The sequence below is a fragment of the Echiichthys vipera genome (genome assembly GCF_963691815.1).
Source record: "Echiichthys vipera genome assembly, chromosome: 12".
Classification (NCBI taxonomy): domain Eukaryota; kingdom Metazoa; phylum Chordata; class Actinopteri; order Perciformes; family Trachinidae; genus Echiichthys; species Echiichthys vipera.
The window spans coordinates 11,226,109-11,248,075 of NC_139837.1; the positions used below are offsets into that span (position 1 = coordinate 11,226,109).

Here is a 21,967-nt window from a genome sequence, read left to right on the forward strand (position 1 = left end):
AATTCACTGAAGTAACCTCATTACATTCCAGTGGGTGTTGTTCAGCAATAAAGGAACTAGTACACAGTGCGTGTGTGTGACATTCTTACCTCAAGCTGGGTAAATATTTTCTTGATGTGGCGGTAGCAGCCCTCCGCGATGTCCATGTCCTCTTCATATGACCGGCCCTTGAACACAGGCTGGGGGGCGTTGGAGAAGTACTTGTGGAAGGGGAAGAGAGCAGCCAAAGCTTGCACCTCCACTTTCTTGTCCTGTTTAGGCTTGACTTTGCTCATGTACTCTTCCCAGCGAGATATCACCTGTAGTCGGGAAAGAGAGTAGATATAGTTCCCTCTGAATGTTAAGAGGCAAGAGATTTCCACACGTCCTTGTGGCTCGTACACATATGGGTTCTATGTATTTTTGTGTGATCACAAAGACAAACAGGTCCTTCTGAATTGAGCCAAGATTTTGGGCAGTTTCTAAGTGCGTAAAAAGTGGAGTGTGTTGGTATGCATGATTGGCGGTATTGAAATTAAACTGCCAGAAATATCATGCCTGTTCACATCAAAGCACTACTGCAGCAAAGAGTTATTTAACTAAATGAATAACTGTTTTAAGTAACGGCTTGTTTTAGCCACTAGATAAAGAAGCTCTCTAAGGTACTATCTGGTATGCATGAGCTTCGACCAAGTTGATATTTTTCTAAAGTCGACCAAAATGCTGTATGAACACACAGTGGGAGTTCTGCATGGCTTTGCCCTGGCAGCATTTTATCTATAATTATCTGATCTTAACACAAATGAACAAATGAGAACAGATAGCCTTACTCATACACAGGTGTTCCTGCTGAGCATCTCATAAACCAGCTTCAACCAAACAGCGGGGTAGCCTAGCTCTATAAACAGCTTTGTGAAAAACAACATTAGAGATAACATTAATGAGTCTGCTAGAAGACTCAGTTAATTGCATTTTAAGTATTTGTCTGCATGGACTATTAAGACTACCATCTAGATCTCATGGTCAAAGATTCACAACTTCTTGACATTTATATCTTCAAATTTCACAGAACTATATTAGTGGCCAGTATGGATGCATGATTAATCATTAAAAGATGGCAATCTTGTTTCTGAAGGATGATTCTGTCTATTTTTGAGTTTTAGGCTTACCTGGTAGAGGTAGAAGTGTCCAGCAGTCTCACAAGTGTAAGAAACATCTCCCGGAACATCTAAGCTCTCCTGTAACCTCCCCACTTCTCTGAGGAGTTCCAGTCTTCTGGCTAGCACATAGTTTACTCTGCCATATCTGTAGACAGACATCGAAGCATAGTTAGTCAACAATCTAAAAAGCTTACTCTTTGTATAGAGACAAACAGGTTAAGAATGATACAAAGATGCACAGTAAGAAGTATATAATAAAGCAGGGGAGATAATGTTTCTTTTCATTTTTGATTCAGACTTAGACTTCTCTTTATTGATCCCTTTGGGAGGACTCCCACAAGGAAATTGAGTTTCCAGCAGCTTACAGAAACACAAGGGAGGTATAGAAAAAAAAAGTATATGATAACCAATAAACTCTTAGCTAAATAAATACAGAAAGTATAGAAAGCTCTGATCTGATCTGAATAATTTCCCTCTGCGACATCAGCGTGTTGAATGCCAGTTAATGGATTAATAGAACAGCTGTGATTTTAATTACTGTAAGTAAAGCAGGAGAAGAAAAGCCTAGTCATTTGAAGACATGCAGTATTTCACAGAGTAAAATATGTAAAAAGAAATTTGTAAATATGACTCAAAGGAGTACAGAGGTTAAAGAGGGCAATGACTGTACACAAGATTTGTTTAGGTTCTATTGTGCAGCTAAACAACACTGCTTAAAGGCAATTATCAGGTGGCATGAGACAAGCAGCACACACAGGAAGACAGGAAGTGGGAGGGGTCACAGGTTAATATGAAGGTGAACTATTTTTAGACCCTCTGCAAAGATCCTCGGTCAGCAGATGACTCAAAGATGGTCACAGTGGTCTGCCCGTTTGGCCTGAATAAAACTAGGGAATGACCTTGAAGAATGACGGACCAGTAATGAATTTAACTACTGAGAAAGAATACCCAGAATAGATACACAGGAGTGAACAGCAGAATTTATCGACAGGATTGTATTTTTTTTTTTTTTTTGTAAAATCCCATAAACATACTTGCAGCAACTGTGTTTGAACCTGAATGAGGATGCACTTATCTTCCACCAAGAGCGAAGGTGACATCATTATATTTTCTTAAAAACATATATAGACTGTCCAAAGCTGAACATACAACTTGTCGGTTTTTTTCCCCCCTTACAGAAACCAACATACTCTACGATCTCATTAAAATAGCACAAGTGAAATTCAGGGAAATATTGCTAATCAATAGTGCTGTAGCTTCCCCTTTGTTAGGCAATTCAAGGGAGCACTGCCTTCCATTTTGTCATCTCGTATACAGTGTTAATTAACACTCTCTGGCTCTCTTCTCTCGCTAGTGTCAGCTGGGTGGAAGGAGTGTGGAGTCTGCATGTTGTTATGAGGCGGCCAGGCAGGCGGGAACATATTAAATGCTGCTAGCTAAAGCTCTTTCTTTTATGTTGCCGTTGCTGCATAATTTAAGAATGTAACAGACTGCTCCCATGTGCAGACACCATTTCAGATACACTGCTATTCATAATAGTCATGCACTTACAGTGAGCAGTAGTTGTACACAGAGTGTATAGCAAATGAGTGACATGCATCACCTCTCACTTCTACCACTGGAAGGGTTGCTAAGAGCTATAGCCAGCTACTGCAATAGATGGATAAGGTGGTAATTAACAATGTAGGCTATAAGGAAACTTTAAATAGTAACAGCATGAAAACTTAATGCATATTCAAAGACACTGAGCTATTTATATTCAGGAGCTAAAAAGCTTTGCTAGCAAAAACAAAAAAAAGTTCTGGCTGATTCATTTGATAATGGTGTTAAATATAGCAGCTGTCATGTAAAACTGTAAATGTTTTGGGTATAATTTCTCTTTCTAGAGTCTGCCATGAGTGCTTTAAGTGTGCTGCCCCCAAACATCTCTTCTCCCATCTCACTATGTCTCAGTAGAAAGGACTGAGTCACTATCCTTCAAGGCAACACACAAGCACACACGCGCACACGCACACGGAACTACTGGGGCTTCCTTAACAGGACTCTAGTGGATCTTGTCTGAGGCCATTTCCTCTTGGTCATGCCACCTGTGCTATATGAAAAACAACACTGTGTTTAATGTGTTCATTTGGGTATAGACAAAGAAAGTTCTTAAAGAACTAGTGTTAAAACTTCCTGACCTGAGCAAAACAAACATTATAAAGGTTGTAAATAAATTATGGATGTAATTATTTAGTTGTGCATTCATTCATTTAAGTACGTCTTATTGTTGCAACTGAACTGTTCATTGCAAAATGTCTAATGTATTCTTGAGCTTGGAAAATGAATGAAATGAAAAAGGAAACAATTATTACTACTTAACTACTGTAACTACAACATTATTGTAGTGATATTTGTATTATAAAAAAATTAATCAAAACTTCCAGAATTATTTTTGTTTTTAACTAAATTGTTAAGGTAATTAATAATTAGGCATTACTCTAAGCCAGCCCTGTTGCCATCTTCCTACTACGAATGGGTACAAGGTCAGTTCTTGTGGTCCAGAGCAATGATAGGGGTTAATCAGACAGGAATGGCCTCTGAGAGCAGGGGTGTAGGGAGAGACCCCTTACACTTGTGGAAAGGCTTGAGAATCCAACAATGCCTAATGAAGATCAGCCAGGTCCATGGCCTGGCATATGGAAGTATCAAGTAGCCCTGTCACTGTGTTGGCTCAGACTAAGTATGTATATGGGCAGCTGCACTGCTTTTATGTTTGTGTGAGTGTTTTGTCTGCTCAAACTGTAAGGGTTACATCTGCAATGTACTGTATATGAACTATAAGTCAGTAACTATTTATTTGATGCACTTCCACAGATGCATGTGTGAATTCAAGTTGTCTCAATTTTTACATGTGCATTTCTGTTTTTTTTATGCATCTATGTTTGTGTGGTCTCTCTCAGCCTGTCGCCTGCTGTCCTCACCTGCTGAAGTCTTTCTCAGTCTCCAGCTCCTCTTCTCCGTGGCCCAGACGCAGGAGGTGACGCTCGTCGATGTCTAGAGCCATGATCTTTTCAAACAGCTGGTTCAGAGCCTGGTATTGAATGAACCATGGAAACAAGTAACCATGATCAAACATGGAAAGTCTCTGAGATAAATACATATATATATATATATATCTACAGTATATCTATATATATGTGTGTGTGTGTGTGTGTGTGTATTTGAACAATACTTGTACATATAAATAAATCTGTTCTGAATTTCTGCCTCTTTTTCAATCTCTACGACTTTGGTCCGACACTTTATACAGTGCCGTTTGTAATATATTTGATGTATTAATCAAACTATGAAGCAAGTGTGGATTCATGTTTAAGGAAGATAAATTGAAGGGGAACTAATGCATATATAGAATACGGTCTTCATCATAATATCAGGCTATATGCTTCTTGTGGCCAAGTTTTATTTTGGCAGGCCTCCACTGGTGTAAAACAACAGCAGCTTACTTTATGATTAAATACTGAGGGGTGAAGACCGGGTCACAAGGGAGCTCAGATTTTAATTTTCCCTCTATGGTTCGCCTCTACTGCATGATTAATGGACAGTTCTGAAAACAAGATCTAAATTCTCCAGACACCTTCATTGTTTTTTGATCAGGGTGTTAGGAAAACTTTTCAGAGATCGGAGATGTGCTGAGTCGGTGTGGGTGTAGATATGCTGCGTGTGTGATGGGTTAACCTGGTTTGAGTGTGTGACTATGAGGGTCCTCTGCTCCGGAAAGTTGTGATAGAGGTTTGAGATTATCTGAACAGCAACATCGGTCTTTCCAGTACCTGGTGGTCCAACAACCTAGAGACACAGCAGGAAATGAAGAAGAAAGAAATGAAAATGTTAACAGAAAGAAGCAGAACAGAAGGGAAGCACAATCAGAAGTTAGGTCACAGTACAAAGGCGCTTGCCTTGGAGACCCTAGTGGTTTTGACAGCTAGGCCATGTGCATGTCAGAACGGGCTAAGCTGGTGCCCCATCGTTAGCTGTGCTCAGATATACAGTGCAACAAGGATGCGGTGTTGCATGGCATGCCAAGACTCAGTGACCGCACAGATGGGATGGGCAAAAACACAGAGGTACTGAAAATGGAGAAAAGCTCCAAGAGTCATACATATATGTTTACGCCTTCCTTGTGTACTTTTCACCTGAATACTAGTAGCACTTCATTGTATACAGCTTACCATGATAATTAGCCTTATATTTACTTAACTAGGAGGAATAACATCTAATTTACTAAATAAATATTCATGATGGTCTTAGTATGTGTCTCTCAGGTGAGTAATTTCTGCAAAAATAGTAAGCAGTTAGATACTCCTGCATAAATCAGTAGATAATCAGCTCCTTGGTTACCCTACATGAAAGCCATGCCAGGCAGATGGGGTGGTAATGCGTGTTTGTTATGGCTGCTAACAACATATGGAAGAAGGAAGGTTAGAAGGGGGTGAGCAGAGAAGGCATGCATGGGGACTTGTTTTACAACTCTGCTGATAGCCTACTTGCCATATTTACATTGGCTAGCTGCACAACAAATAAATCCCAAGCTGGAATGACAGCACCGTGGATGTGTGAATGGCCTGGGTGTATCCATTGCTGTAATATGCGTCATGCTCTTTGTGGTTGGCTATTTTACTGGCAATGCCTAATTACAGAATGGGTTTCAGGGAAATGTGTAGGGTTACTTAAACATTTTTTTTTTACTGGTGAGGGAATCCCTCAGGTACAAGGATTTTCTTGGTCGACCAATGGTCATCATTTAGAGCAATTAGTCGACTTATCGGCACATATTTTTTTTTCCCCCAGGTAATTAGTAACAAAGTAATAGTAAAACATAATTAATAACCATTATTTTTATCTGCAGTATCCACACTTACTGGACTGACCAAAGGCTTTGCTCAGACACCATCACACTCGAGGATATGCACAATGATTTTATAGAGTTGGGTTTGACACAGCTTGTCCTCATAATAAAGTCTACTACTATAGACTTTCACAATTTCTGTTACCTACAGAATCAAGTTAGAAGCAAACTAGAATTACCGCATCACATTTGTACAGTTAAATTGAAATTTACATTAAATTTACCCTGCCATCTCATGCACAAAGCTCAGAGTCAGAAGGAGCGACCCTGAGTCTAGAGGGGATCTCTCTTAAGGAGGATAAAACAAAGCATTCTCTCAGACTTGCCATCACAAGATCTCTGAACATAATCTATGAAAGCCATAAAGACGGGTCATGACATACCCTACAAAGGGCAGGATGTACAGAGCACAGATATGAAATTATCTCAAGTCATTAACAGTCATGTTTACATCACCTGATTAGCACAAACAAGGCAATCTTACAAGTCATACGATGAAGAACAGGAAAAGATGCAGGATTTACGTCTGACCTGACAAAGATTATGAATATAAATGACAAACATCCAAAAAATCCCACAACAGTATTAAGTGTAGTTTTTGGTGTAGTTGAAAAATGTGTTTTGTGAGATCAGTAACCTTGACCCTTTGACCTCTTAAACTTCATCAGTTCCTCCTTGAGTCCAAGTGGACATTTGTACCATATTCGAAGAACCCCCTCCAGGGGTTCTCGAGGTATCGCATTCACAAGATTGGGATGGACTCAATGAAACATTAGTAAATATTAATTTCTGTACTGCAGCAAACTTAATCTTCCGAATAAAAATAGACTGGGTGACTAAACAAGCATTCTGTGAAAGAGATGTTGGATATTGTCTTTGGGTGGCTTCCATTCAGTCTTGAAACTTATAAGAAACATATACAATAAAACACAAAGTACAAAATTCTTACCATAGTGAGTCCTGGCTGCATCCCGGCTCGAATGGCTTCAATCTGAGTGGGAGTGAACTGAATTGTATTCCTGTAAGATATGTATTGTATGTATTAATAAATCAAGTAATTAGTCAGAAATACTGAATAGCTTTGACAGCATAGACACATTATGTTCAAATGCTTTCTCTGTTTTTTGTTTGTGTTATGCTTCTTGAGACCCTCTTCAAAGATTGTTGAGTCGGGGCTTTCCCATGGACATGTAGTTGCTATCAAGATTTAAATATCAAAGTTCAAACTGGAAACGCTATACACAATCAAATTAATCTTAAATTTTCATGAAGGGCAATTATTCTGTGGAGTTATTATAGTATAGTAATATTAAAGCCTTTTCTGGTCACCTTTAATTACATTTAAAAAAAATCCCATCTATAGTTGCAGGCATAACAACAACCATAATAACAACGCAACATTTAAGTCACAGCAGATACCATGAATCTTTGAGACAAGCACAGACAAACAAATCAAAATAGCCAGGGCCAGAGCGGGGTAAGAGATGTTTTGGATAGGGGTTAAATACTAAAGTATGCTCAGTACACTGACCCCAGAGAGAGGCCCAGGTTTAACCAAGCACTGAACAACCTTTTGATCCCTAATCTCATTAAACTGAACAAGAAGGCCTAAATCTAGACTGTGACCGCTCACCGTTTGGGCTGGTTGTAGGGATACGGCCCACGATTGGGGGGGACATAGGGCTCAACGACCAAGGTCATGTCTTCCTCTTTGTTTTCCACTTCTTCATCAGCCTTTCTCTTCTTCCCTTTGTCTGCTTTGTTTGAGATGGGAAACTTGATTCTGGCGAAGCAAAGGGTAGAAGATGAACTATTATAATATAATAAAATAAAATGTATGTATTCTCAATAGTATAGTAAGTAAATTATACAACAGCAAGTAAATGCAATATTAATGTCTAAACATTGACTTTGATTAAGGTAAATCAACCTAAAAAAAAAACTTATTTCCTTATCATTTGATTATTAGATCTCTGATTTTCACCTGAAAGGGAAGACTTGCAGTTCAGGATTCTCCTCTGTGACCTTTATAGTGTAACCAGGGAAACACAAACGTAAATGGTCCAGGGACAGAAAGGTGTCATTGAAGTCCAATGTGGAGATCTGGTTAGGCATTTTGGAGTAGTGGGCACTGCCTGGGTCGCCATAGCCTAGGATGATGTCGTGAAGCCAGTCTGGGACAACACACTCTGTGTTCATCAGGTTTCTGATGGTCTCTAGCACTGCCTAAAACAGAGAGGCAGAGGAATGGGAGCAATGAATCACATCAGACAACAGGCAACCATCCCACAAGAGGTGGTTTAGCTGGATAAGAATAGCTTTGTGGTGTGTTGATGGGACGTCAGGTAATTTGTACGTCTGTCAATTATATTTTAATGAACTGAAAACTGTCGAATACCCTGAGCATCAAAAATTGGGTAGGAGAATGTGTTTACATTTATCTACCTCACACATCAAAGATGGAAAAGAATGTTTCTTGAATACCCATTAGTTCCTTCTCTTTTCAAGTTCATGAAAAAAAGGAAAAACATTTCATAATCATCTGTCATTGCTCTGCCTGTGAAAGACAGAAATGGGTGTGTGGAATTAAAAATTGCAGATTCGACAAAGCCGTAATAAGAAGCTTTGAAGAGGACGTGCTAGACAGCAAAAGAGTTTTGTGCATAATTCAACATTCTACAAAGAAAAAGTTACATTAAATGGAGCAAAACAACATGAGACATTGAACAAAAGTTTTACATACTTGCATTGATAACTCTACTATGACCTCTACTATAAATAATATGTGAAATTATCAACATAGATTTACCTCTCTTAACCTTCTTTATACAGGGATTTGCTGCTGCTAAACTATACAATGTTGACCTGCCACAGGGGGATCCTCAAAGGTGAGAGAGAGGTGGGGGTACACATCACATGAATATCCAGTGAGAAGTGTCTCTCATTTGGATCACTGAGGGCCTTGGGTGGGTGGTAATCTCAGAGTTGCCCTGGCCCCAACCTTACAGCTACAATACCCAAGAGAGTATAATATGTGCGATACATCACTCGGAGGTGGTGTTGGTAGGACCAGAGCTCAAGGTCTGAAGATAAAGTACTCAAATACAATGTACAGCGAGGGCTGATCTGTGAGCTTCAGCATATAGTCCAAACCTTGAAATTGTTCTCCTTGGGTTTGCGTCTCATGATGACATTGAAAGTTTCATATGGGTCTTCAGTGCCACTCTGAATACTGCTGGTCATGTCTTGTTGATACTGGTTCGGATCCAGCCATACACGGAAGGTTCTGGCGTCTCCTCGCAGCTTAGGCTTTGGGTCAGGTCCTAAACCAGAGTGGTTGAGAAAAATACTTATTTCAGCAACTGATATCCTTTGGTGATAAATAATAATGTGTAATCAAAAAAAAAAAACTTAGGACAGGACAGTAAAAGAGAAAATTAACAGTAAATGGCAGCAAAGCTTTAGAAGGACACAGTTCAATATTAAAACTAAATCGAAATCAGCCAATTCTAAAACCAGTTGATTTCAATAACAATTCCCATCCTATTTTTCCATTAAAACAACAAAACTCTTTAAAAAGAGCTCTCCCTGGCTTGATTGCTACAGGACTATGACTCCTTAGGAACAGATGCTTGACTGACAGGCCACAGGCTTTAGGCTTATTCCCATAGGGAGCCTGTGGTGCAGCAAGTGCAGCTTTCACAGATGTCTAAATAGATTCTTGTAAGGAGCTGCAGGGCACAGAGCAGGAGAGTGAAACTAAATCCTGTTGGCCTGTGATGTGCTTGTGTGTGTTACGTGTATAACTGTCCATCTGCACATGTGTACAGTTATCTGGGGATCATCAAATCCACCTTACCAATGTGTTTGGTAATAGCTTAAGATTGGAAGCTACACCCTTAACATCATGGGATAAAAATATTTACAGCCCGGCCAAGGTGCATGCCATTGTATTAAACTGCCAGTAATTAAAGGGTTTGATTAAATACACCGTTTAATTTAATTAGAGATGCACTGCATTTGTTTGTTAATTCCATATAACTATCTACCTCTGTAACATCATATTTCACACAAATATTCCATATTTAGGGCAGTATGTGAGTTAATTAATAATGCCCCAAAATGCACCTCAGACTGCGTTTCACCTTGACCAAGTGCCCAATGATTTATATCTCACCCCCCAACCCAGTTACCTAGAGTACCACTTAGCCCCATTGGGGATCTGAAAGTTTAACCAGTTTAAGTAAACACTGGCAGGGCATGTTCGCCGGCAGCAGGTCTATTTAGAAAGCCCTGCGCTCTGCATTTTTAATCCAAACAGATGAGTGAGGATAGGGGAAAGGGTGCTTCATTGCATGGACACATGTTACGACAGGGGAAAAGGCAAACACTTAGAATTGCGGGACTTCAGGCTAGTTTAGGTGAACAGCAACTCATTGCGACTGCTTTGGGTTTTGGGGAAGAAGACGACACAGTAAAGAGGAGATCATGTAAACATATTTTACTTTCCAGGAGAGACCACAAATTTTAAGTTGATCTGGGGGGATTCCTCTCGTGTGGACACGCACAGTGTCTTATATTTGATGCCAGCAAATTTGCAGGGTTTTATTAATGAAATATGTTGAGCATTTCCCATATGACACATTCCTATATTCTGAAGGACAAGCACATCAAATTATCTTAAAGAAGCACATCTATACAGATATAGCCAATGCAGCTCTTTAGTTAAATCAAAGAAATAAATTAGGGGGCAGGGCCCAAAGCTCTCAGGTGTTGTTGTCGACCTCAGGTTAATGGAATGTTAATGTGAGCAGGTCGGGTCTCATTGTCGCCATGACAACACCAGTCTGACCCTCTTCTGACAATCTGTTATGGGGATATAGAAGGTCTGATGGGAGGATGGATATTATGTGTCACTGGAGTGTGTGTGTGTGCGTCGGAAGGGGCACATATGAGCATACCTTCTTCAATGACGCGGCCCTTGTCATCCAGCATACCCTGTACCTCGCAGCCTCTCACGTACACCAGGCCAGTCTGCTCCACAAAGGACTGGCGCCGGTCGAAGCGTGTGCCGTAGGGCAGGTTGGGCCGCACCGTGACCAGAAAGCAAACGTCATGCTTCCGTAGCCCTATGAGGGCAAGAAAATGGAGAGAGGAGTTAAAGAGAGAGAAGGAAAAAAGGGGTTTAGCAACAGAGAAGAAATAGAGAAAGAGGACATGGGGAGAGAGAGCAGTGATGGTGTGAGTGAGACTGTAGTAGTGTGGTAGGGGAGTTTGAAAATGCAAGAGAAACAGCCCTGTCAGCATTTGCCTGATCTTTAAAACATGAAGCTCTAATTATACAACGGGGGGAAGAGCTAGTGGATGGAAGGAAGTAATACTTCATACCTCCATTGAATTACAAGAAAGTAAAACTATGAAAGTGGGTATAAAGAAAATGAAGACTTAAATGAAGACATACACTTGGGAAAAGTTTTAAATCCAATGATCACTACATCACTTCGACAACCTTTTCCCACTGTAAGAACCCATTTAGATTTAAATAAATTAGTGCAAAGACACCATTGACATACATTGGCATGTGAACATATCCTGCAGCTTTCTCTGGAGAGCCATAGCAGTTGGCAAGCCAAGGGCTTCATTGTGTTTTCTATGTTTCCAGTGAATCAATGTCTTTCAAGGCTGACAAGCTCCTGTTAACATTATCTACAGTGCCCTTATCAGCCTCACAGAAAGATGGAGAGGAAAACGATCAGAAAACAGAGGCTCAGTCGTGGGGCTACACAGAAATAGCATGTCTTCACAGAGACATGAGGCAGGTAAGGGTTATGAGTCAAGGCCTAGTGGGATGGAATATAGTAAGTGCTAAGGGGGGACTTTATGAAGGTTATAAAACTGCTTACAAGGAGGACTGTTAGAAGACACAATAAGAGAAAATAGAGGAAAATAAATGGTGAAGCAAGGCAAAAGGAAAAGGGAGAGTAATGTTAATGTTTAACACTCATAAGGTGGGTGATGAGGATGTAGTTTATGACCAATTATTTTTTTAACTAATCAGCCCTTTCCGTTATCTTTAGAGTAAAAAAAGCAGGATAGCTAAATTGGCATAAGCATTATACACGGTGGACAAAAAATAGATTCAAATACATAAAAGATAATGACCAGAAATGATCTGCACCGATGGACAGACAGACTTATACTATTACCTTCCCACTCGTGCTTGATATGATCTTGTACATTGAGGTTAACAGTGACATCAGCTCGCACACGGGCTGGCCAGCTCTCTCCAATGTTGGGCTTGGCAACCTCTACAATGGAAAAAGAGGTGATTGTCTGAGCCATCCTGGCCCAGCCCCCAAACACCACTCCACCGTACTCTGATTGCCTGTGAAGAGGGAATGACACAACAAGAAGTTAGACAAGCGCTGTGGGCTGTTGTCAAGATTGAAATCAGTTGGATTTAGGGCAGCACATGGCACTACTGCTTATTTATTTAGTTTTTCAGGAACAACAAACAAGTTGCTACATCAGTTGACATAATGGGAACACTTAGTATGTTAAGCAATGGGTTTCCAAATGTGGTGTACCAAATGTCACAGTCTTTTAATATAATATTATCAATGTGGCATGCCACCTATTGAGAGGTAGACGGGGGATAAGAATCTTCATCCATTGATGTAAAAAGACAAATGTGCTGTAGCTGAGTTAATGGTAGGAATGCATTCTACTTAGGCAGAAAAAGAAGTCAGATATGCTTATCAGTGTGCAGGAATCCTATTTCAAAGACTTCTTTGAATATTATTTTTAAAATGTGAGAAATTTCATTTTTGAACCAAGTCAAGGGGCGGAAGTAGCTCAGTCCATAGGTGACTTGGCTGGGAACCGTAGGGTCACTGGTTCAAGTCCCCGTGTGGACCATGTATGGAGCGTGGACTGGTGGCTGGAGAGGTAACAGTTCATCTCCTGGGCACTTCCGAGGTGCTGTTGAGCAAGGCACCAAACCCCCAACTGCTCAGGGCGCTGGTCACTGGCAGCCCCCTCGCTCTAACATCTCTCCATTAATTGCATGTATAGGCCCTGTTTGTGCATGTGTGTATTTCGGGCCTGTGTGTGTAACATGTATAATAATAAGAGTGAAAAAATCAAATTTCCCCGTGTGGGATAAATAAAGTAATTCTTCTTCTTCTTCTTTCTTCTTCAACAATACGATATTGTGGATCTAAGTATCCATTTGGCTTTACAGAATTGAGGACATCTCACCAGGGTTTCATTCGCCACACCACATCTTCTATGTCCTGTCTGATCTCATAGGTGGACTCCAGACGAAAGAGGTTAAAGTTCCTCAACAGGTAGTCATGGAGGGTCAGGAACTGGAGATTTAGCTTAGGTAGTGCTAGACATCCTAAAAAGACAAAGAAATGAACACACAGACAGAGTAAGTAATCTAAATATGCGAGTTATTACATACACACAATTATAATTATTATAACTCACTATTTGTAAGTACTTTTTCTGTACAATAACAAAATGACCAAAGTAATACGTAGCTACCTCTGAAATATCAACTGCTGCTTCTATACACTTCTACTGAATGTCTACATGTTACAGCCAAAGTAATATGCTTAAGGGATTTTGCTTGATGGTCTGTGGTTTGCAAGTTGTTGAAGGTGTCCTTGCCAACTAAAGAGGATTCCCCAAGAGAGGTGCCAGTTCAGTGCCAGATGAGTGCCCTCAGGATAAAGGATAATACAAGGTGTGGGTGTACACTTGAGAATGAGGCACTGACTAGACACTGAAATTAGCATGTGTTCTCTAGTGAGGGTCAGCTAACGCGCACACACACACACACACACACACACACACACACACACACACACACACACACACACACACACACACACACACACACACACACACACACACACACACACACACACACACACACACACACACACACACACACACACACACACACACACACACACACACACACACACACACACACACACACACACACACACACACACACACACACACACACACACACACACACACACACACACACACACACACACACACACACACACACACACACACACACACACACACACACACACACACGACGTGCAAAACCAATCACAATTCACACATGAAACACACCTTCGCCTGAGTAGTACTCCGTTGGGACGATGTTCTCATCCCAGATTATCTTCTCTGTTGGATAAAGAGGCATCTGGTTAAGTTGCTCAATCTGAGAGATTCTGCGCTCATGACGGGACACCTGTGCATGGGACAAACAGAGAGAGAGAGAGACAGAGAGAGGGAGAGAGACAGAGAGAGACACAGGTAGTGAGAAATTAGGTTAATGACCAAATGCTCCTCTGACTCTGTGGCTCAATGTCTAGGATATTTATCTTCTCCCTCAAATCAGGGAATAAAGAAAAAAAAAAGTTTTCACAGAATCAGGTCACTCAATCTGTTACATCATTCCCATGGTTAACGTCTTTTAATACATGTCATCCCCAATGTAATTCTTCTGCAAGACAAAAGTTGGCCTTTACCAGGATATCATATGTGTTTACAAGCATTTATGTCTAGGACTGGCAAGTATGTCAAAGGATATCTTGAAGTACTAAATCAAAAGCATCGGGAATATGCATATCTATTTTGACTGGATCTATTAATGTTAGATAAAAAGATTCAACATATGAATGTTATTTAGCAGTTATGATGTCACTAGTTATTTTCTTCTGTAAACTAGAAATGCAATGATCAGGACCTAAAGGGACTACATGCATTTTGTTGTGCAATTTTGTGTGAATTTACTGACTGAGAAAAAAAGCCCATTTACCAGAGCCAAAGGTGACCTATTTAAATGTTTTGTTGGTCCAACCAACAATGCAATACCTAAACATATTTAGTTTACTAATATATAAAACAAAGATAAGCATAAAATGATCTAATTTGACTAAGTTTTGCTTTAAAAATCACTGCACAAAGATGAATCATTTATCATTTTCTGTTAATTAGATTAATGAATTGGTTCACTTATAGTATACACCACTAAGTATTTTCTTGAAAAAAATAATGTTGTCAAACATTGCTGGTAAACAGGGAGCTTCTAGTCTGATGTGTGGGTATCTATTTATTTTATCAATCCTTGAACTCAGCACCTGTCCTACGAAGGTTTCTTAGATGTGCACACAACCGTTTTGCTATTGTATTCTTGCTCTTGTTGAAAATGACATAAATTACTCGTATTATTTACTAGTCAAGGGGAGTAATATTTACTTTAGAATACAAACCATCTCATCTGTTTCACCAGAGGATGTAAACAGCCTAAAAACTGGCTGTGGTTTAACAGCAGTACTGCTTCTTGCCAAGGCATATTTATGAGTATGCTCTTTGCAGCAAATATAATAATTTTGCTACCGTGTGGCAGAGTTCTAGTCCTGTGGCCCATTTCACTTAAACTCGGTCAGAGATGTTGGTCATTGGGGGCAGCCTCAGGTGCAAACAAATGAGTCCCCTGACATTGTCTCCTGCAACAACTGAATCAGATAATTATGAAACAACTCTTCTCCATGGCTTCTCAGAGAGGACCTGGGGATGGTCTGAGTGGGTAATTATGAATAACCCGAGGGCAGCCTTGAAACACCCACCTTGATGAAGAGGTCCACAGTGTGTGCGAGTGTGTATTGGGCCAGTCTTTTCCCAGAGGGGTTTAAAAAATGAAAATCGGGAGAGCGAGGGAAGTGGAACCAGAGAGCACAATCAAACTAGGACTAGCCTTTCAATAGATACTTGAAAAAAGAAGAAAAAAAAGGGCTCTCTATCTCATCAGCACTGTCTTCAATTTACCCTACGTCACACAAATGGTCACATAAAGCAGTAATTGGATTAGAAGGCAAATTCAAGGGGGACGGGCAGTGAAGAGAGGATACTATGTGTATTGCAAGGTCAAGGGCTTAAATTAATGACTTCAGATGAAAAACACAAAACCTATTATGCCGTAGCGCTGACTAGTAATTTATTGTGCTGGAAAATAACAGTTCACCAGCACTATTGAGGTGCACCAATACCAATTATGCATCTTTATAATGCCAGATGACAAGCACATAGTGCCTGAAGTATTGCTTCTTTCCCTCATACAACTACACTATTTGCACCTAATCAATTCAAATGTCTGAGGCATTTAATATTGTCTAGGGTAAATATTTTAAAATTATATACAGAAAGGCAATCGGACCATATTTTCAGGTAAAAGTGGAAGCAGAGACTGCACTTACCAGCAGCTCAAGGAGAACCTCCTTGTCATAGGTGGTGTCTTGCCCTTCAGACAGCTCAGGCAGCAGACACAGATACGAGGCCACCTGGTGGAGCGTATTGGGGCTACGGAGAAAGATTAGAGGTCAGGCGAGGAAAGTTGCATTTGCAAATGACACATTTAGATGACACTATTATCCAGAGCAGGAATGACAGTATGCAAAAAAACCTGCTGCCCAAAGAAAAGTATTTGGTAAAGACTGAAATGGGGATTATGTTTGAGATAGCGCATGAGATACATTAAGTGCATCATATTTACAAAAAGAAATAAATGTGTAGGTTCAGCCTCTCATTTGGGATACCACGTCGCCTTCTGAGAAAGATAATTCAAATGGTGACAGCAACACCACTATATGTGTGAAGATACGCAGCCTTATCAAATTCTTTGTGCTTGTTAGCACTGCGGTACAAAGCAATTCTTCTGTTTGCTTTGACACTCACTCCTGCTCTGTCAGCATGTGTGTGTTAAGGGGCTGGGGCGCACTGATGCGACAGGATTATGAAAATCAAAGCCCATCTCCGTCTTGGAAAGCTGAGGCATGGCTCTCTGCATACAGACCTGTTTTAATCAGGCTGACACACTGTGACACAGGCAGGGTCTGGTACACAACGAAGGACAGGGCATGGACACATTGTGACAGCCCTGGACAGCCACACGTGGCACTGACCGACTATATCCGTGTATGTGCATGCATTCTGCTACTTGTGATGCCGCGCTTGGGCAGTGGGGTGGTAATTCTGCCAATGTTGCACTTTGGTGGCCCAGTGGATGGCCTGGCATAGGTCATGTCGACCCCTTCCTTTCATTAGCAACAAACAGAAAAACAAGTCACTCTGAGTAATGGTGATGACTGGACCAGGTCATGACTGACAGCTGAGCTACTGGCAGGGTAAGGTAAAGATGGGGACATAATAGAAACCAGTCTGCGGTAAGTTTACTCTTTAGCCTATAGGCTGTTCAGGTTTTGGATACGCCATTACACAGAAAATTTATGAATCTAATGTCTAACTTTATCACTTTAGGAAAGAGCAAATTACCAAAGAGATCAGGTCAGACGGGGGCACTTTCGTTCAGCACGAGCCCTTTCCAGTGACAGGACCACAGCGAAGAACCAATCCACAGAACTAATTACACCCAATATTTTGCCATTTCCAGTGCTGATGACTCCCTTCAAGTTTGCTAGCATTTCACAGTGATGTAGTGATGCATACTCTTTGATCATGTAGTCTATTCATTTTTTGACAAATGACACTCACACCAACTTACATGTTTTATGTCACTGAAAGAAGTGTGTATGTGTGTCTGCGTGTATATATGTGAGAGAATGGGTGTGTGTATATGCGTGGGCAGACTAAGCAATAATGCTGCGTCTGTGTGTTTGGGGGACTTAGCGGATAAATTCCGAGCGGCGGGTGACTGGGAGCTTAGCCCGTGGGTAGTGCATCTGGAAATAAACTGGCATTAGCGTGAGTTGTTTGGATGAAAAGTGCCTCGTTAAATCTGATCGGCATATTTGGAGTTACCCAGGAGCTGCTTTAGTGACAGTTATGGAGCAGGGAACAATGCAGTTCCTGCTATATTCAAACCCCTAATACTAGGAAAAGGAGCAGCTTCTACAAATACATGAAATGGTTGAGCTTAGTCTTTACCTGATTCAGCTCAGCTTGGCTCATAACCCTCTGCCTGACTCAAAGAAACTTAAATTTGGGGTTTAAGGATTTATAATCCACTACAGATGTTAAAAAGAGGTGATGGATCTACAAACATCAACTGCAAAGAGGAAATTTCTGTTGTTCCAACATGGCACCTCAAGAGCAATAATGACATATAAAGACATCACACACTGGTCAAACAAATAAGTAGTCAACCATTCACTTTACTGAGCAAAAAGAAATGGTGGTAGGGTGGTTTAATTTCAATTTTCATTGTGACAAATTACCAATAAATCAATGTCTTTTCACTCTCCTTCATGTATGTTTACAAGTTACCACACACAGGCCAGTTTATCAATGCGAGGGTGCTTTTTTAGCTCTTTGGCAAACTAATATCATCCGACAAACACAGCTGTTCAGAGAGTTTATTCTCAAGTCACTGCAAATCGATTAAATTAACGAGGCGTGCTGCTCTCTCTGGCTGGTACCAGCTGCCTGTTCAAGGCAGGGAAGTCAGGCAACAATAGTGGTGTTGATACTGTAATGCAACATGGGACCAAGATAGGTAGTCTGCATGTGTGCTTGTACTTGAACTGGGGCTTGTATATGTTGGTGATCAGAGGAAAATGATGTGTATCTGCAGACAAATTGCTGGAGGGTTTGTTTGTGTGCAAAAACTTTGCCACCAATATAATTTGAGATGTTATGATGTGCTCTCTGAAGGACATAAAGAATATACAATAAGTACTTGTACATGAGGCAGAATGGTAGAAAAAAGAAAGGGTGAACTAGGTTAGATATGCAGCACATTTACACATCAAGAAGTAGTAATCATGCATACACTCCCACACCATCCCTCCATCTGTGCACTGACAAGCTGCAAGTGCACTTAGCTTCAAGATTAATTCCGGATATTTTGATTTACCTGAGATGCCCAAAGTGTTTGGTCAAGGATTCTCGAGTGTCTACTGCTGCTACATTGGACAGAGCAAAGTCCTGCAACTCTGGGAAATGAGCAAAAGCTGCCCTCTGCAAGACAGAAAACAAAGAGCACAACACTCAGACTGATGTACAAATACACACCACAACTATACAAAATATTACATTATACTACATTACCTTGACCAGGATGACTAACTCAAAAATGATTATGGAAAAACACGATAAAAAGAGAAATAGTCCAGAATACACACACGCACGCACACTGACTCAAAAGCTGGCATTATCATTTTGTATTCATGTTTCCCTCAGTCACATACTCCCAATGCACAATAATACCCTAAGTGATCGATGACGGTTATCCTGAACAGTGAAAAACACAAATCAGGACAAATTAGGCAGTGGACATATGCCACTGCATGCCTGTCTGTTCCTCTTTGTGTGTGCCGTTTACCTGCAAGGAGAGGATTCTGTCATAGTGCAGAGTGGTCATCTCTTTCCCTGTCAAGGCATTTCCTGTCTGGTCATTGATCTCAAAACCTGTGTAGAACTTCAGCATGTCCAGCAGCTACAGAGATGAGACATTAATACAAGTTACACACAGAAATTAGAGCAGATATGATTTGGATCTTAGCGTGCTTGCAAACAATAATTCCAAGTGCATATAGGCAAGGCAAGGCAGCTTTATTTGTATAGCACTTTTCATACACAAGGCAGACTCAAAGTGCTTCACAGCACAACATGTCATGAATTAAAATGCATTACAGAAAGACAAAGAGAATAAAGAACATAGACAATAATAATATAATATATATCATTGTGTTTTCTAGTGTGATGTACCTGGCAAAAGAGGTGCCCCTCCTTCTCTCTATGGATGAGACTGGACAGGTGGCAGCTGACCACCAAATGAGAGTCATCCAACACTGTATTGAACCAACGCCTGGTGGGCAGCAGGGCCTAGACACACAGAACACCATAATTTCAGTTTTGGACTACATTACATGATTACAGTTGTGGCTAAAATACCTGCCTTTTAAGTTCACACAACAACTGTATGTAACTGGAATTCAGTTGGTGACAAAAATGCAGGGGAAAAATTTTTCAGTGCCCAAAATTACTTAAGAAAAACAAGCCAAATTTGCAGGAAAATGGTCTGATGGTCCTCCGCCACAAGAAAAACAATGAGCTATTGTATGAACCGACATCTCTCAGGGGTCACAAGAATCAATTGGCTCAACAACAACCACATTTCCCAGCATCTGGCCCAGGATTATCCACACATTTTATTGATCCAGGATCTTTTCTTGTCTTGAGGTTGTTTTAAAAAATATGACAAAGAGGCAAACAGTATGGCAAACTGGCAGTGAGATGTGAAGACGACTTCTATGGCCATCATTTAAATGCTTGCTGTAACACAAACACGACATGAAGGCAAGTATAGAGGAGACCTGTCAAAATGAGATAATTGAGCTGCTTTGGTGGGAATATAACAAAGAAATACTGAACATGTTGATGAACTGAGAGCTTGAGAGAGAATGACTGGTACACACAGAAAGGGGTTCAATCTATCTCATAATAAAGGCTGAAAGAAGAAATTCCCAGAAAAAAACTGCATTGTGAAACAGAATATGAAATGGAATACTGAAATGTTGAACACCAACAAAAGGAAATCTATATTATTTAATTCATTGAAAACTGCTCTTCAAAGGCTGCAGGTGGACCAAGTGATACCTAAACACAGATACCCTTATATACAAAAGCCATCTTTGATCTCAACACAGTCCTGACAGCCGGCCTACAAGGGGCATGAAAACAGGGATCTTTTCCCCTGCATTCATTTTCAGGTTGTCATCAGAGAGGGGAAGTATGGATTTCAGGCAACTGAGGCTTTGTAAAACGATAGTGCTGAAGGACAGGAGATGTCTCTGGAGACAGTTAGCTGGCCAGCACTAGCCGCTGCCAGGAAGAGCAAGGCCAGCCTGTCAGCAGGACAGCCAGATGAAATCTATTGAGCTTCCTCACCAGAAACAGGAGATCTGCACAGGCAGCGGCAACAACCGTATGTAACATTGTGTCTTCACTCCAGAAAGCCAACTTCATTAGCAAGTTTGCCTCCCTTAAACACTTTGTCAAATTCTATTTTGCTTAAACGGTTATTTTAAATGAACCAATATGATGATAGATCATAGAAGAGTTATTTTATCACCCTGAAATGCCAAGACTTAATCTATAACTGAGGAGACTGAAAATGTGCTATGACTACCAAGGCAGAATATATTTCACTGCATGATAATTACAACTAAATCTATTGCTCTGCCATACAGGAGCCTATAACTAATTGTATTTTTCCACTACAAGGTACAGCTCAATACACACTTTTTTTCATGAGAAATAGGTAGAAAAGATTCAAGCTGGGACATGGAAGGGAACAAATATGCTTGCTTTATGTAAATGTATGTTTTTTATTATGATTATTATTGCAATAATCCAAAACAATGATAAATACTGTCCAGAAAATTCTCAAGAATAACCTCAAAGGTACTGCATGCTCAAAAAATATGCTGAAAGGGCATATTGACCTGAACGTAACATTAGCTTGTAATACTACCACAATCTAGTGCAAACTATCCAGCGTGGTGTGCCTTCGGTGAGGGGGAGGACAGCTCTCTGCATCAGCAGTATGCTTGGCCAGAAATGGTATTGTGGTATTTGAGACTCGACTTACAGCGGTTGTAACTTAACTTAACAGCAACAGAAAATTAAGATAACTTTAGTCTTGTTGAGAGAACCATCTGGCTTTGAAATGAGTGGCGTTAAGAGGAATATGCGTTTGACACTTCAACAGCCCTAATAAAAATACAAAAACAGTCAAAATACACAGAGCTACCAAGGAGCCGTAACCCTGAAAAGCCACACAACTGTATACACGCCTTCAAATGGGTAGCCCTGTTGTAAAGGAAATGCAAATCCCTGCCATGCTGGGCTGACAGGCGGTATCGAGTCGAGCAAAGCCAGCACTTGT

At 40.6% G+C, this 21,967-nt stretch overlaps 1 protein-coding gene across 1 annotated transcript in view; it reads right to left on the bottom strand.

The window, feature by feature from the left end:
- aqr (aquarius intron-binding spliceosomal factor) overlaps positions 1-21,967 on the bottom strand; it is a 50,228-nt gene that overhangs the window by 20,930 nt on the left and 7,331 nt on the right. Inside the window, exons 12-27 of the mRNA XM_083923854.1 lie at positions 19,786-19,902; positions 19,400-19,513; positions 18,932-19,035; positions 16,317-16,419; positions 14,188-14,308; positions 13,288-13,429; positions 12,234-12,412; positions 10,989-11,156; positions 9,181-9,350; positions 8,012-8,253; positions 7,661-7,810; positions 6,977-7,046; positions 4,857-4,967; positions 4,103-4,212; positions 1,149-1,284; positions 90-299 (exon numbers count right to left, since the gene is read on the bottom strand). Of these exons, the coding sequence (XP_083779980.1) occupies positions 90-299; positions 1,149-1,284; positions 4,103-4,212; positions 4,857-4,967; positions 6,977-7,046; positions 7,661-7,810; positions 8,012-8,253; positions 9,181-9,350; positions 10,989-11,156; positions 12,234-12,412; positions 13,288-13,429; positions 14,188-14,308; positions 16,317-16,419; positions 18,932-19,035; positions 19,400-19,513; positions 19,786-19,902 (2,247 nt within the window). The remainder of the gene's footprint in view (positions 1-89; positions 300-1,148; positions 1,285-4,102; positions 4,213-4,856; positions 4,968-6,976; positions 7,047-7,660; positions 7,811-8,011; positions 8,254-9,180; positions 9,351-10,988; positions 11,157-12,233; positions 12,413-13,287; positions 13,430-14,187; positions 14,309-16,316; positions 16,420-18,931; positions 19,036-19,399; positions 19,514-19,785; positions 19,903-21,967) is intronic.